The sequence below is a fragment of the Equus przewalskii genome, chromosome 6 (genome assembly GCF_037783145.1).
Source record: "Equus przewalskii isolate Varuska chromosome 6, EquPr2, whole genome shotgun sequence".
Lineage (NCBI taxonomy): Eukaryota > Metazoa > Chordata > Mammalia > Perissodactyla > Equidae > Equus > Equus przewalskii.
The window spans coordinates 93,414,476-93,429,497 of record NC_091836.1 but is presented as its reverse complement, the minus strand read 5'-3'; the positions used below and the strand labels follow the sequence as shown (position 1 = coordinate 93,429,497).

Here is a 15,022-nt window from a genome sequence, read left to right as displayed (position 1 = left end):
GATCCTATATATGTGCATAAATATTTTTTTGTATTCTTGTATGAACAAGAAGAACATTGATTTTGAGTTGGAGGATCCTATATATGTGCATAAATATTTTTTTGTATTCTTGTATGAACAAGAAGAACATTGACAAAGGACACATGCCTAATTGATACCATCGACTTCCTGTGGTGGAAGGGAAAGGGAAAGGGGAGAAGGATTGTTGATTTGATACCCTTGTGTTGCTGGTTTGAACAAGGCAATCCTGCAAAGTTGAAAAAGTAATAATCTATGCATTGGAAGGTGCACTAACCACTATCTAAAGCTGTAATGGGACCTTTTTTCTTTGATTTATTTTCTAGATTTTCTTTAATGTGTTTACATTATTTAAATAATGAAATAATAAATATATCCAGATTAAATAACAGCCATAATTTTATTCCTTCAAAAAATGAGAACTCAAGTTGAATGGCATTAAATCTTTACAGGTTAGTATATTTTAAATAGACTTTGTTGGTTATGGAATACATCTAAGTGAGTAAAATTAACTGAAAAGGTAATCTTGCAATATGAGCCAGAATATTCCCAAAAAAGAAAAGAAAAATTATGTATTTGTGTTTCCATATACTTAGAATTTCTATTATAAAACTACAGCAAACAGTATGCCAAGAATAAGTAGTCATGTCAATAGGATAAATGAAGACTCTAGAAATACACCTAAGTTTATATAGAATTTAGTATAAGCTAACAGAGATATTTCAAATAAGTTTAAAAAAAGATGGATTTATTTAATAAATGGTTTGGGACAATTGGTTATCCACTAGGAAAAAAAAGCTAGGTCTTAATTTCAACCCCTTTATTAACAACAAATTCCAAATAGATCAACCATTTAAATAAAATCATAAAATGCCAACAAACAAACAAAAACTAAACAGCACACATACATCTAAAATATGAAAGAAGAATTAAAACAATGGGTGAAAACTCATGAGTTCTAAAGGAACTTTCTAAGAATGCCATAAATAATAGCAACTATAAGAGAGATATATCAATTTGATTATACACACATTTTAAAACCTTATTCGTGACACAAACCAGTATTTGAAAATGTCTACAACCTGTATAGCAAAGGTTAATATTCTTAATATGAGATAAAGATGACCAAATCAGATATAATGGCCAAGGGGATAAACACAATTAGTAAAGAAGAAATACAAATATATTTATGTATATTTAATCTCATAGTTATAAAAATGCAAGTAAATATAACAAGATATCATTTTTTCTTCCTCAGATTGTTGAGGATGGAACAATAACACACACACACACACAAAAAAAAAACCCAAAAAAGCCAAAAACCCCTTCTTATACCTGGAGTGGTGGAGGAAATGGATAAATGGGCATCCATTCACTTAGGGTGGGAGTACAAATTGGCACAATATTTCTGGAGAACATGTTGAAAAATTATCAAAATTTTAAATGTACATGCTCTTTGACACAGGAGCTCCATCCCAGGAATTTATCTTGAGGAATAATCAGACAAAGTATGTATGAAGATGTTCACCTAAGTGTTGTTTATAACAGTGAAGAACTGAAGCAATCCAAACATCCCTAGTTAGAGGACTGATTGTTTTTAAATGTCGTACAACATATAACAGAAATATGTGTAGCAATTATAAAGAACGAGGCAGAGCTGTATTTATTAACATGGAAAGATACACATGAGATCATTTTTAGTTACAAAGAAGTTTATGAAATAGCATGTTTAGTATGAATCTACTCTCAGCTAAGTTAGTGTTCATTTCCTCCTTTTGATGACTAAAACTGCTCAGCTTTGTTATGGCTGGAAGGGAGCCCGGCAATGGAAACCCACATGGTGCTGAGCAAGATCAAGCCCACTGTTGGCCTCAGCAATGCAAAAACCACTGAATTTCTGAATCTTACCTATGTTAGTTGCTCGGGCTGGCAGAGGCCTCCGCCACTGGGTGACAAATTTGTATGCATCCAGTCTGAGCTCAATGATATTGTTTAACAAAGCCAAAAGAGGAGCCAGAGGGAAAGCGGCAACAAAGATGGTGGTAAAACCAAACTGCAAGACTGCAAAGGGAGAGCGTGGGAAAATTAGTGCTATCAACAGCATCACTTACTGAGTACCTTCTTGGTGTTTTATATAAATCACCCTTAAGCTTTCCAGCATCCCTAAAGGTAAAAACGTGTATCCTATTTTACAGTAGAGGAAACCATAGCTCATACACATTCAGTAAACTTGCTAAAGGGTAGATTGCTAGAAAATTATAAAACCTGCATTCACACTCAGATCTCAATAGATGGAACGTCCCTGTGCTTTCCCCTCTATACCATGGTGGCAGCATGAAGGAAGAGTAAAGAAACAAGAAGTCAAAGAGGAGGCCGTGAAGAAAAATGCCTAGCTCTGGAAGGGACCAAGAGACCTAATGTTGCCCTCTCTTTTAATAGATGAGGAAACTGAAGGTGGAGAAAAAGCAAATGTCAGGACAACACACAGCAGATTTTAACAGTTGGAATGGGAATCTTCATTTTTTTTAATATAATTAAGCAAGTTTCTCAAAGAAGCCAAAACTCAGACTGAGTCTGTGCAAAGGTTCATTGTCAGAAAGAATTATTGCTGTATTTGGGTAGGATGGTACATTTGTTAGTATAGGAACGGGTTCTACTTTATTTTGTTCCTTTAAAATACTTCTTCAAAAGCTAAGTGCTTTCCTATGAGAAAAACCTTCATTTTGGTAAAGCGTGATGGCTGATGGAGGGCAAAGCGTGGGAGCCTTCCAAGGGCACTGCCTTAATATCCTCTCTAGCTGTGCTGAGATAAAGGTACAGATGTGTTTTAGAACACATGGGGTCAGAAAGGAGAGAGATAGTTTTCTCTCTTGAACCAAAGTCTGTGTGAAATAGAAAAACAGTATCAAGAAGGCCAAATAGCTCTGCAGAAGGTTCCTTCCTTACCCATTTCTAAGTACTCATCCATTAGTCCGTGAATATTCATGGGCTGCAGATTCCAATCATTTTCCCACTGAGGTATAGAAGCGTTTTGTATTTCTTGCTTAATTTTATGTCGTGACCACCAGTTCTGGATCAACCTACATCACAGGGCAGACAAAGGGCTTCTGAGATCTTACTTAAGCAACTGGTAACCAATTTATAATGTGTTAAGAAAAGAAAAACACCAACTACTCTGGGACTACACTAAGCATTCCTGAGAAATGGAGATATCTGCATGGTCTCAACTTCCAAGTTCAGCATGGGAGCAGGCCTCAGCCTTCCCAGACTCTATAAACATCTACATATTTATCTGGGAATTTATCCTCCCATACATTTAGGTGCTTCCTGATACTGATCAAACAAACATCCATTTCTATGATTCCTTCCCCCACCCCTATCGAGGAAAATACTTATGTTGCCTGTTGTGGTTGGATCTGAGCCCTTCATTGCTTATAACCCAAAATCTTTTGGGCTGTGCTCTCTGAACATGAGTAAAATCATGTTCCACACTCAATAACTGAGCCCTAGATAGGGTTTCAAAAGATGTAAGTTCTAGTCCCTAACCTGCAATGCATCAGCTGTGTTACTTTTATCAAGTCACTTCACTTTTCTGAGTTTATAAACATGAAGGGTTGGACTGTTAATGATTACGTTCTGCTACTACAGTGAAGAGTAATTTTCAGGCAATGGATCTGTGTCTGAGTCCATTTCTCAGACTTGGAAAGGAAGTAACAATACTCTTTTTCCTAGCCCAGGGGCAGTTTTGAAATTATGTCACAGAAACATCTTGGTATGCAGATATTGTGGACTTCTGGGTAATGAATTATTTTAAGAGTTAGATGAAAATTACCTCTAGGATAAGGTGAATCTCAGAGGACTTGGAGAACAGTACCTAACTCTAAATTTTAATTATCATGGACCTAGAGCTTCGGTGGGAGTTGGAAGAACAACCACAGCTGGACCAAAGCATCAGGCAGTGCTTCAACGTGCCTCCCACGGAGATGGTCTCTCAAGCTCCATGTGGAGAAGAAAAAGGGGCCAGGAGTTCTGAATTCAGTCAGGGCTGTTTGTTTATATTTTATTTATTTCAGTTCTGCTTAAGATTTCACCTGAAGAAAGAGAATTATGGCTTAAAAGTTTGAAAATCATTGCTTTTATGACTGGTCCACTCCTGTAGATTTTCTTCAACAAGGTCTTTGCCCAGCTATTGGAAAAACACCAACAGGATGTCCTGTGTCGTAATACCCTTGGGATTTGATATATGCAATCCACGGTGACCACTTGGGCAAGGCCATGGTGAAAATGTGCTGTCCAAAGTGCATGGTAGATACAGAAGTCCATGGATAATGAGAACAAGAATCATTCTTAATACTATAATGAGCCCTACAACACCTTGTCAGTGCTTATGAAGTACCCACAGCATGTAAGATCCTATGCTAGGCACTGGATACCTAACTCCCTCAGGTATTTTCATATGATTTTCCCAAAGCCCGTGTTTCAAAGAGGTGAGCCAAGGATAGGAAGAGATATGAAGAATGGACTGGGCTCCCCAATCCTTCATTCTTCTTCTTTCTTCATTTAGAAGAGATTGATTTTAATCTGCTTTGAAAATTGAGTATCTGCATAAAATCTCTTTACAAAATGTTCTGTCAGTTATTTGAAAAGGTTTAAAGACCATTGGGTCACCTCATTTAATTTTTATAAACCCCTTATTTTACAAATAAAAAAACATAATGTCTCAGAGAGGTCAAGTAAATTATAAGCATCTTTAGCTTATAGGGACAGAGAAGGAATCTGAACTTGGTCTCAGTAATTTCATAGTCTACGCTCTAAGACTGCCTGCAATTTAACACAATACTTTACAGTAGATTTCAGGGTTAATATCACCTGTGCAGCCCCAAGATCTCTGCTCAGAAATGTCCTGATACCATTTGTGGGCCAAAAAGGAGAAAGAAGCATGGTATAATTTGATGACTAAGCCTAAGCTATTTATATCACCAATTAGCAAGTTCTTCCCTCATAATTAGGAAATTTCTTAAAATAGTCATGTGTTTAAACTTGATTAGGCCTCAAAGCATCCATATCACAATATTCTAAATACACTGTATTTCACTGTCTTCTAAAGGATAATATATTTTAATAGATGTAAAAGTGGGCATTCAGCATCCTTCTACGTCAGCATTTCACAGACAGTTAAAACTTATCTAAATGGTTAAAATAGAACGCTCTTATTTTGATGTTATCACAATAATCCTGTTCTAATGATTTTTTTCTTTTTTTGGTGTAACAAAGAGTACAAAACTTCCCCATCCAGGATTTTACCTTTGTTTTATTCTCTTTGGGCGTGGGGAGCGCAGATGGACGCTCTCTTTAATTAAACAACAATCACCTCGGTTTTTTGGTAGCCGAAAGAAACCAGAGAGTTATTTTTATCCTCAAGAACCTGGACTATCAATGATGTTTCAAGGACAGGAACGAGTGTCTTGATGTGTTGAACAGAGTACCAGTCACTCCACATCCATTATTCCCTTTAATCCTTCAACTGTTCTTGAGATGGATATAGCTGTGAATCCCATCTTAGAGGTGTGAAAACTGAGGCTCAGACAGGTTTATGAACTTACACACGGGCCTCCATTTAGTGAGGAGCAGAGCAGGACCTGAGCCCTCAGCTGTCTGATTACCAAGTGCAAATTTTTAACAACTATTCACACTACCTCTATCTTTCTTCTTTGTAACTATATAAAAGGCAAATTTAAAAATAAGTGCTCACGGGTATCCCAGTTCCATGAAGTTGTTCCATATTTGCTTCAAAAACATGATCACTCCCATCTGGAGGCAGAGGTCTATCAAACAGCCACTAGGATGACACTGAAACAGAACAACAATAATAATAATGATCTTGCTCTTCTGGGCTGGCTTAAACATCCCCACCTTCAGACTGTATAGCCAACTCTAAAACCAGGTCACATTATCTCAATGCATAAAGAAAATAAGAACACGGGGGCTGGCCCCGTGGCCGAGTGGTTGAGTTCGCGCGCCCCACTGCAGGCGACCCAGTGTTTCGTTGGTTCGAATCCTGGGTGTGGACATGGCACTGTTCATCAAACCACGCTGAGGCAGTGTCCCACATGCTACAACTAGAAGGACCCACAACGAAGAACATACAACTATGTACCGGGGGGCTTTGGGGAGAAAAAGGAAAAGAAAAAATCTTTAAAAAAAAAGAAAATAAGAACACGGAAGAAACAACAAGTATGAGGACACTTGATAAGGAAGTTTTCAGGAATTATATTGGAATATTGATGAAAATTATAACAGCAATAACAAGGAATCTAAATTTTAATGAGCACTTACTATCTACCAACCTCTGTGTTATGCATGATCACATTTAATGAATGTTCTGGAATCTATATATCCATTATCAATCAGGAGATAGAAAAATCTTTAATTCTATGGCAAAATGTTTATAATATATTCTTTTAAAATAACCTTTTTATCTCAGAATAATTTTAAATCATTAGAAAATTTTCAAAGATAGTACAGAGAGTGTCTGTACACCTCTCACTCAATTCTCCCCATTGCCCCTTACAGTACCAAGGTATATTTATCAAAGCTAAGAAACTGACATTAGTATATTGCTATTAACTAAACTCCAGATTTTATTTATAATTCACCAGTTTTTCAATTAATACCCTCTTTCTGCTCCAGGACCCAATCCAGGATACCCCATTGCATTTATTTGTCACGTCTCCCCAGTCTCCTCTGGTCTAGACAGTTTCTCAGTTTTTCATATCCTTGACAGGTTGGAGGCCTTCTGGACAAGTATCCTGTGGAAAATTCCCCAGTCTGGGTTTGTCTGGTGTTTTCACACATTTAGACTGGGGTTACGTATTTGAGGGGTGGAGGCAGATCACAGAGGTGAAGTGTCATTTGCATCGCGTCTCATCAGGGGCTACATGATATCCACAAGATATCACTCGTGACATTAACCTTCATCACTTGGTTGCTGTAGTGTCTGCCAGGTGCTCCCACTGCACAGTTACTCATTTCCCTTTTTCTACCTTTTCTTTAGAAGTGAGTCATTAAGTCTAGCCCACTCTCAAGATGGGGGCAGGTGTTAAGCTCTACCTCCTGGAGAGGAACCATCTACATATATTATAATGTATTTTTATGTAATAAAAACATGCCACAAAATAGTTTGTCAGCATGATCCCAATTTCGCCTTCTCTCTGTCCTCTGCTTTTTTAGATTTTTATTAAACATTAGCATCAGAAATATACACAAACAAAAATGTGATTAAAATGAAAATTGTAATCGATGGGGTTTGCTTGAAAATTTTGCATTATAGAAGACATTTGGGTAGGAAAGTGTGGGTCTGTTTCTTTGGAAATGGGTTCATGTCCTGCTCATAAGGATGACAGTCTCTATAGCTTTGATCCAGTTTCTATTTCTATCAAATTGGGACCAGTGGGACTTCAAAGGGAACAAATAATTAGGACACAAAGAGCCTGCTTTTCCAGTTCCAGCTCAGTAACTTAAAACTCTCTAATCTGAGGCAGAGAGGAGTTTGCAGTGGTGCTTTTTGCAATGTGAAGTCTCAATTCTCCCATCAAAGCATGCCCTTTCTTTCTAGGATGAATTTAGGACCCCCTGAACATTGCCACATATATATGATAAATGGGTTTGGTAGAATGTCTGAGGCAGAATAATTACAAAGCTACAGAAGCAGATCGTACATCAGCTGCAAACTGAAACTCTTCATTTTTGTAGAGAGACTCAAAGAGGCAAATTAGCTTGCCAGGATCATGCAGTGCTGACTCGCGGTGCGGAATGAATACCTGGGTCTCCAGCACCCAGATCCACTGCTCTTCTACATGACGCTACGATGAGCTCTATTTACCAAATGCATTTGTCGCCTGGAAGGGCTGGCTTAGCAAAGCATATTATTACATGGGAATGGAGAAAGAACATCATCACAGAACCATGTGGTGGCATCACTTTGCACAATGGTAGGAGAAAGTAGGGAGGCTGGATGATGGGTCATTTATAATTTTGTTGAAATTGACCCTTGATGACTTTGTGATTAATACAGCAGAGAAAAGAATCCAGCAGTTTCAGTGGGTCTGTCCCCTTCACATAATGATTCCTGTGAGATAAATTCAGCACTTCAACCCTCTAAAATTCATTTGGCAAACAGAGTCCATACTTAGAATGAGTGATGGGGCATGGATGAGCGTGGAGGAGACCCAGGCTGTCATTCCAGTTGCACACTCAAAATCATATAACCACGGACAACTCAAGTCTGGGTGCCTTCACATATTGTTCTCATTTGTTCCTCATGAGAACCTAGTGAGATGTGTGTTGGTATCTCCATTTTGTAAAAGATGAAGCTAAGGGGCAGATAGGATTATCAGACTCCAATACGCATGTTCCTTTCACTTCATCCACTTTTGTGTGTTTACTCTAAACCCAATTTACATGTGAGCCAGCAATCATTCAGGGATCTCTTAACAAAATCAATTTCCATTATGTTCTGGATTGCACCCATGTGTTACACAAAGGTGGCTGGAAAGCACTGTGTTCATAGCATAGACTCTGAAGCTAACTGCCTGAATCAAATTGACATCAAATTGATGACTTAATCAATTTATAAACATGTTTCTATAATTGTAGGCAAATTATATAACTTCTCCAAGCTTCTGTTTCCTCATCTGTAAAATGAGTGTAAACTACAGTTTTGTGGGGCTAGTGGTTAAGTTTGGTGCACTCCCCTTCAGTGGCCCGGGTTCGTTTCCTGGACACGGACCTACATCACTCATTGGCAGCCATGCTGTGGTGGCGAGCCACATACAAAATAGAGGAAGACTGGCACAGATGTTAGCTCAGAGCAAAACTTCCTCAAGCAAAAAGAGGATGATTGGCAACAGATGTTAGCTCAGGGTGAATCTTCCTCAGCAAAAAAAAAAGAATAGAATTTTTGTGAGGATTAAATGCACAAAGAACACTTAGAAACGATTGATGGAATGTGTTGACATATAGTAAGTACTCATTAAATATTAGATATTATTCTTTGTATATAAGATTTACATAAAATATTTATGTGAGATATTATATAGCACAGTATGAGGAAAGTCCAGGATCGTCAGTCACAAATATTCTAAATAAAATTGTGGCAATTTTTCCTTTCTTTATAATGGTTACCATTATTTGTACCAAGGGTTTTACATGCATGATCCAATTTAATCCACCTATCACCAACACTACTGAGATAGCTATTCTTACCACAATTGACAAAAGAGAAAGCTGAGACTTAGGGATACTGAGATCAAGCGTTTGAGTTGGGCAGGTTAGGGTGTAGACTGTCAGACTCCAAAGACAGATATTTGTTACACGTCACGGTTATGTCCTTTTCTTCAAGACTACTAACACCAATCAATGAAAGGAAAGAGACTTCCTCATTTGTACACCCCATATTACCCAGCAGAGCCTGGAAGAGAGCCTGTGTCAATAAATGCTTGTTGTAATTTGAATTCAGAGTGTCAGTTCTTATCTTCCATTATGTACCCTTTTTATATCTACACTTCTAGGGTTTCTAGCATCTATCACAAACCCACATTTTTCATTTCAATGACTTTTTTTCAACATAAGTAATACTTTTTTGGAACATATGGCCACTACCTATGTCATATATATTGTGGAAAATGTCTAGGATGGTTATAAAACATTTTTCCTGACACCAGTATTATAATTCTTTCCCTGTGACTTTCAAAGGGGAATCATGACTTCCAATAATTTCACAACTAAGAGTAAGCACATCCAATTAAACAAAATTATTGGTGGCAGCAGTTCCTAAAATGGCATTAGTATGCACATCTACCTGCCTGTAACCACTCTGTGCCCCACCCTACACTTGCTCACTCCAGTTGAACACTCCTGGAAAAAAAGGAAGGCTTGGGTCTCAAATTGGGTAGATGAAAGGCCTTTTAGCAAACATAGTCACACTTTTGGGCTATGAAAGAAAACTGCATGTTTGATTTGGGGACTTCTCAGAGGCCTGGGATTATGAAAGGCCTTAGTCTGTCTCTGGCCAATAGAATAATACTCAGGTAGCTTCGAGACAGAGCATAGATAATATCAGCTACAATTTATAGAGTGCCTACCCAGCCCAGGGGGTGTGCTAATTATGTGATGCAGATTTTCCCTCATCTATCAACATCTTTGTAACCCAGTATTTCTATTGCCAGTTTACAGATGAGGAGACGGCTTTTCAGAGAGGTTAAATTGGGGACAAAGAATTAATAAGCAGCAAGGTTAGCAGTTGAGCCCAGTTTTCTGCAATATAAAGCATAAGTTCTTATAAAGCTTGAGGCTTTGTCCATGCATCCCAAGCAATTTCTAGAAGACTCTGGGGAGACAACATCAATGAGGGCTCCCCCTGAGTTTTGGGGACTTTTTAGACAGAGAGTAGGAATACTTCTATCCTCAGTTTTCTCGGGAAATCTTTCCCTAGCCTCTCTCTAAATTAAGGTCTCCTACGAATGCTACCTTCTATTAAACTGGATTTTACATTAGAATAATTAAAACAATTTTGAACTGGAGAAGAAATAAACAATCTAACCAACGAGACTGAACAGCGTCCAGAAACAGACATGATTTCAAGATATAAAATGGGATAAATCTTCGAATCTCATTTTGCTGAGTGAAAAAAGATATTATTTATTAAATGTGTGGCTGCCAATTGAGGCAAAAATCTTGATTACTCTTTAAAACAACAACAAAAAACTCCCAATGGGCCAAAGATATCAATATTTAAAAGAATAACATTAGTGAAAAACAGAAGTGTGAGATTTTTCTTATTTCCAGAATGGAGAACACATTTTTGGCATGATACAAATCCCCAAAGCCATTAACATCAGTGAAATTTTGATTAGAAAAGGCTATACAGTTTTATAAGAAATGCATCAAAGTTAAAAGATATTCAAGAAAATGGGGGGCCAGCCCGGTGGCGCAGCGGTTAAGTTCACATGTTCCGCTTTGGTGGCCCAGGGTTCACTGGTTCAGATCCCGGGTGCAGACATGACACTGCGTGGCAGGCCATGCTGTGGTAAGCGTCCCACATATAAAGTAGAGGAAGATGGGCACGGATGTTAGCTCAGGGCCAGTCTTCCTCAGCAAAAAGAGGAGGATTGGCAGCAGATGTTAGCTCAGGGCTAATCTTCCTCAAAATAAATAAACAAACAAATAAATAAATAAATAAAAGAAAATAAGAAAAGGAAAATGGGAAACATATTTGTAGCAAGTTGGAAAGATTAGAGCCTCATTTTATTTATAAATTTAGGGCAGAAAAAACCAGTCTAATGAAAATGAACAGGAATAGTACACACATAGATGCACAGAAATACAAAATGTCCAACAAACATATGAAAAATATTCTCCATCTGACTCAAAATTAAAGGAATTTAAATCAAAAGAAGATATCCTTTCTAAGAAATAACAAGTGTTGGAGAGGGTGTGGAGAAAAGGCAACCCTCATACACTGCTGGTGGGAATGTAAACTGGTGCAGCCACTATGGAAAACAGTATGGAAGTTTCTCAAAAAATTAAAAATAGAAATGCCATATGATCCAGCTATTCCACTACTGGTTATTTGTCCAAAGAACATGAAATCAATAATTCAAAAAGATATATGTACCCCTATGTTCACCGAAGCATTATTTACAATAGCCAAAATGTGGAAGCAACATTTTGATCTGTGCCCATCAACGATGAATGGATAAAGAAGATGTGGTATACATATACAATGGAATACTTCTCAGCTACAAAAAGACAAAACTGTGCCATTTGTGACAACATTGATGGACCCTGACAGCACTATGCTAAGTGAAATGTCAGAAAAAGACAAATGCCATATGATTTCGTGCATATGCAGAATATAAACAAACAAACAAACATATAGATAAGGAGAATAGATTGGTGGTTACCGGATAGGAAGAGGGTGGGGGGAGGGCGAAAGGGGTAAAGGGGAAAATATGTATGGTGACAGACGAAAACCAGACTATTGGTGGTGAACACGTGGAGTCTATACAGAAACTGATATATAATAACGTACACCTGAAATTTACACAATGCTGTAAGCTAATATGACCTCAATAAAATAATTTTTTTAAAAAAGAAGATATCCTTTTGACTATTCTATTCACAAAAATTAAAATGCTTCTCTTGGCAAAAGTCTGAGGAAGCAAGCTCATACACTATAGGTAGGGGCTAGTATTTTGAAGGACAATTTGTCAGTCTCACTGAAGCTATGCAGAAGCTATGCAAATGCTTACCCTGTGATGTTTCTACTACTAGACATTTTGTTTCTGTGATGTATGTCTTATAGATCAATGAAGACATAGGAGATTTGGAAGATATATCTACATATTTATAGTAATATTTCTTTTGGACTAAAGTTTCCCTGCTTAAAAGAAAACATATTTTAAAATTTGAAAACTCATGAACTAGATAATAATAATTCCCCAAAAGAGGAAAATTCCTGGCCCTAAATTTCTGAATGGAAGAAATGAATTTGATAGAGAATTAAAGAGATCTGAGGCCAGGACCTTGAGGTTTAACCTTTAAGTTCACCTCCTTTTTTAGAAAGATGTAGTTCCTTCATTTCTGAACCCATAGGAACTCTCCTCTACCAAACATGTGTCTTCAGCATGCCTGAAATTCCCTGTTCACTTTCTCTCTCTGTCTTTCTCACCCTCTCCCTCCCACAGCCATTGGCCAGTATCCATGCACATCCCCACACCCACCCTTACAAGGTTACTTACTTCCTCCAGTCTCCAACGGTTAAAAAGTTTATTGTAATGTCCTGGGTGGCCTACGAATCTGTAAAAAGCCATTTAATTCATTAGCATTTATGTGGGGTTGACTGAAACATCTACTAAAGCATCACAACAAGTACGTGTGTGGGTAGACATAAATGTTCACTGGTGCAACTTGTCCCAAATGATCGACTTAGGCCATCCTTATACATCAAAGTACCTGACTTCACAAGGAAAAAGTGACGCGTGATTCAGTACCAATGAGTTGGGAAAGTACAGACAAACCAACCGAATGAAATTTCCCACTTTCATCTGTAGAGTTTTAACGTCTTGTTGACCTAGTTAATGAATATTAGTATAATGTGCTGAATTATTTAGTTTAAAATGTTTCTAGCTTCAGTATGTTTCCATGGCAATGGCTGGACTGTTAAACATATGGCAAATCAGAACCAGTAGTTTAATATGCTTCTTTTTCATATTTTGTAGCAAAGATAGGAAAAAAAAACATTAACATGATAAGTAAAAATTTCCACACCAAGTAACTGTAACGTAGGGTTGCACAAAAGTTATTTTTTTATCTAACAAAACCATTACTGGTGACTGGATAGTCACAATCAAACCCAAATATGGTTTTATTTTTTATGTCAACTTTACTTGGTAGTGGTGGCTCAAAGCACGGTACGGAAAAGTCTTTTGATTGAAAAGGCATGTGAATGCTAATTAGCACAGTTTGCCAAGGCAGGGGACAAGAATTTGCCACCTCTTTTAACAAACTGGCAATGGAACTGTTGACAGTGTTTTTCACTGTGCAAAGATAAGGTGCATCAATTTGACTTACCTCCCCAAAAAGAAAGCGATATAGAAGATAGAACTGTTTAAATTGACAAACTGGAAGAGGAACATCTTCAGAGCAAAGCTATTTTCCCATTCAGATTCCGTTCGAGGATATTCTAAAAAGACACACAGGGCGTATTTACACAGATGAGGTGAATGACAAGAAATATGGATACAGAATCAGAAGCCCCAGGTTCACGTCCTCGCTCAGTCACTTACTAGTTTCATGAGGCACTGTCTGAGTTCTAGTGTCTGTGTCTGTAAAACGCGAATGACAACATCCTGCACAGAGCTGATGAAAGCATCCATGAGATCATCTTTAGACTTTTCCCACAGCCACAAAAATATGATGCCAGTTATTAATATATAAAGATTTTCAGGATTCTCTCTGCTATTGTCGTTTGGAGGGAACCATAAATATTGGAACAGTCCTTCACTCAAACTGGCTATGCTCAATATAGAACATAAACTGGTGACAGAGTTCTTTGAAGAATGAATATTTTATGTGCAGACTGAAGTGGAACGGTAAAGAGAAAAGAGGGCTACATCAGTCAGAAAAGCTGAGTTGTTAATCTCAATCATATACCTAATTTGTTGGTAATCTCAGGTAAGTCTCTTTACATTTTTTGCAATCACTTTCATCATCTATGAAATGAGGAATTTAGACAAAGTGATTTCAAGAACCCAGTCAACTCTCACATCTTATGGTTCTATGACTCTTAAAACAAAACAACCAAAATCAAACAAACTAAAATGATGAGAGAGATTGGATGAAGATGGCAGCATGTACTGCAGCCTCTGCTCCCACCCAAAGTTCAAATAAATCATAGAAAATATACATGCACCTCTAATGTATATTCTAAGATAATTGAAGAATTCAAGAGAGGTAGAAAATGGGATCTAACTTAAGGAAAAGGTAGGCCAAAACGCACGCATGAAAACATAGAGGGAACAGGTCCTGGGGAAGTCCAAGCTCAAAGCAGGTAGAAGCCAGAAATAGGAGTCACAAGAGCGATGGTTGGTGGGCACCAGTGAGAGCCCTCAGGAGAGCTGACATTTCTCCACAGGTTCTGATAGGACGTGTTTTCACTGTTGTTTCCTTCTAAATAGTTTGTCAATTTAGCACAAACCTTATTTACAAATGAGAATGTGGATTTTTAAAAATTCCCTGGTGTGTAGATTGTTTTCAGTTCTCCATTTCTAATTTTATTACATCATGATCCACAAATGTGTCCTGTGTGATTTCTGCTTTGGGGCAAAAATCTGCAATTTCATTTGTGGCCAAATTACATGAATAACTTTTGTCTATGCATCAAGTGTTTGAAAATAATACTTATTTTTCTGTTGAGTATATCAGTTACATATATTTTAAAAGA

General features: G+C 37.6%; 1 protein-coding gene across 10 annotated transcripts in view; it reads right to left on the bottom strand.

The window, feature by feature from the left end:
- Positions 1 to 15,022, bottom strand: part of ANO3 (anoctamin 3) — a 452,178-nt gene that overhangs the window by 18,136 nt on the left and 419,020 nt on the right. For all 10 annotated transcript variants that reach the window (XR_011541296.1, XM_070624550.1, XM_070624551.1 and 7 more), the window contains 5 exons: positions 13,651 to 13,762; positions 12,819 to 12,876; positions 5,771 to 5,868; positions 2,965 to 3,098; positions 1,927 to 2,079 (listed from right to left, as the gene is read on the bottom strand). Coding sequence is in view for 9 of the 10 variants with exons in the window: in XM_070624550.1 (XP_070480651.1) it covers positions 1,927 to 2,079; positions 2,965 to 3,098; positions 5,771 to 5,868; positions 12,819 to 12,876; positions 13,651 to 13,762 (555 nt within the window). In the remaining variant the exon portion in view is untranslated. The remainder of the gene's footprint in view (positions 1 to 1,926; positions 2,080 to 2,964; positions 3,099 to 5,770; positions 5,869 to 12,818; positions 12,877 to 13,650; positions 13,763 to 15,022) is intronic.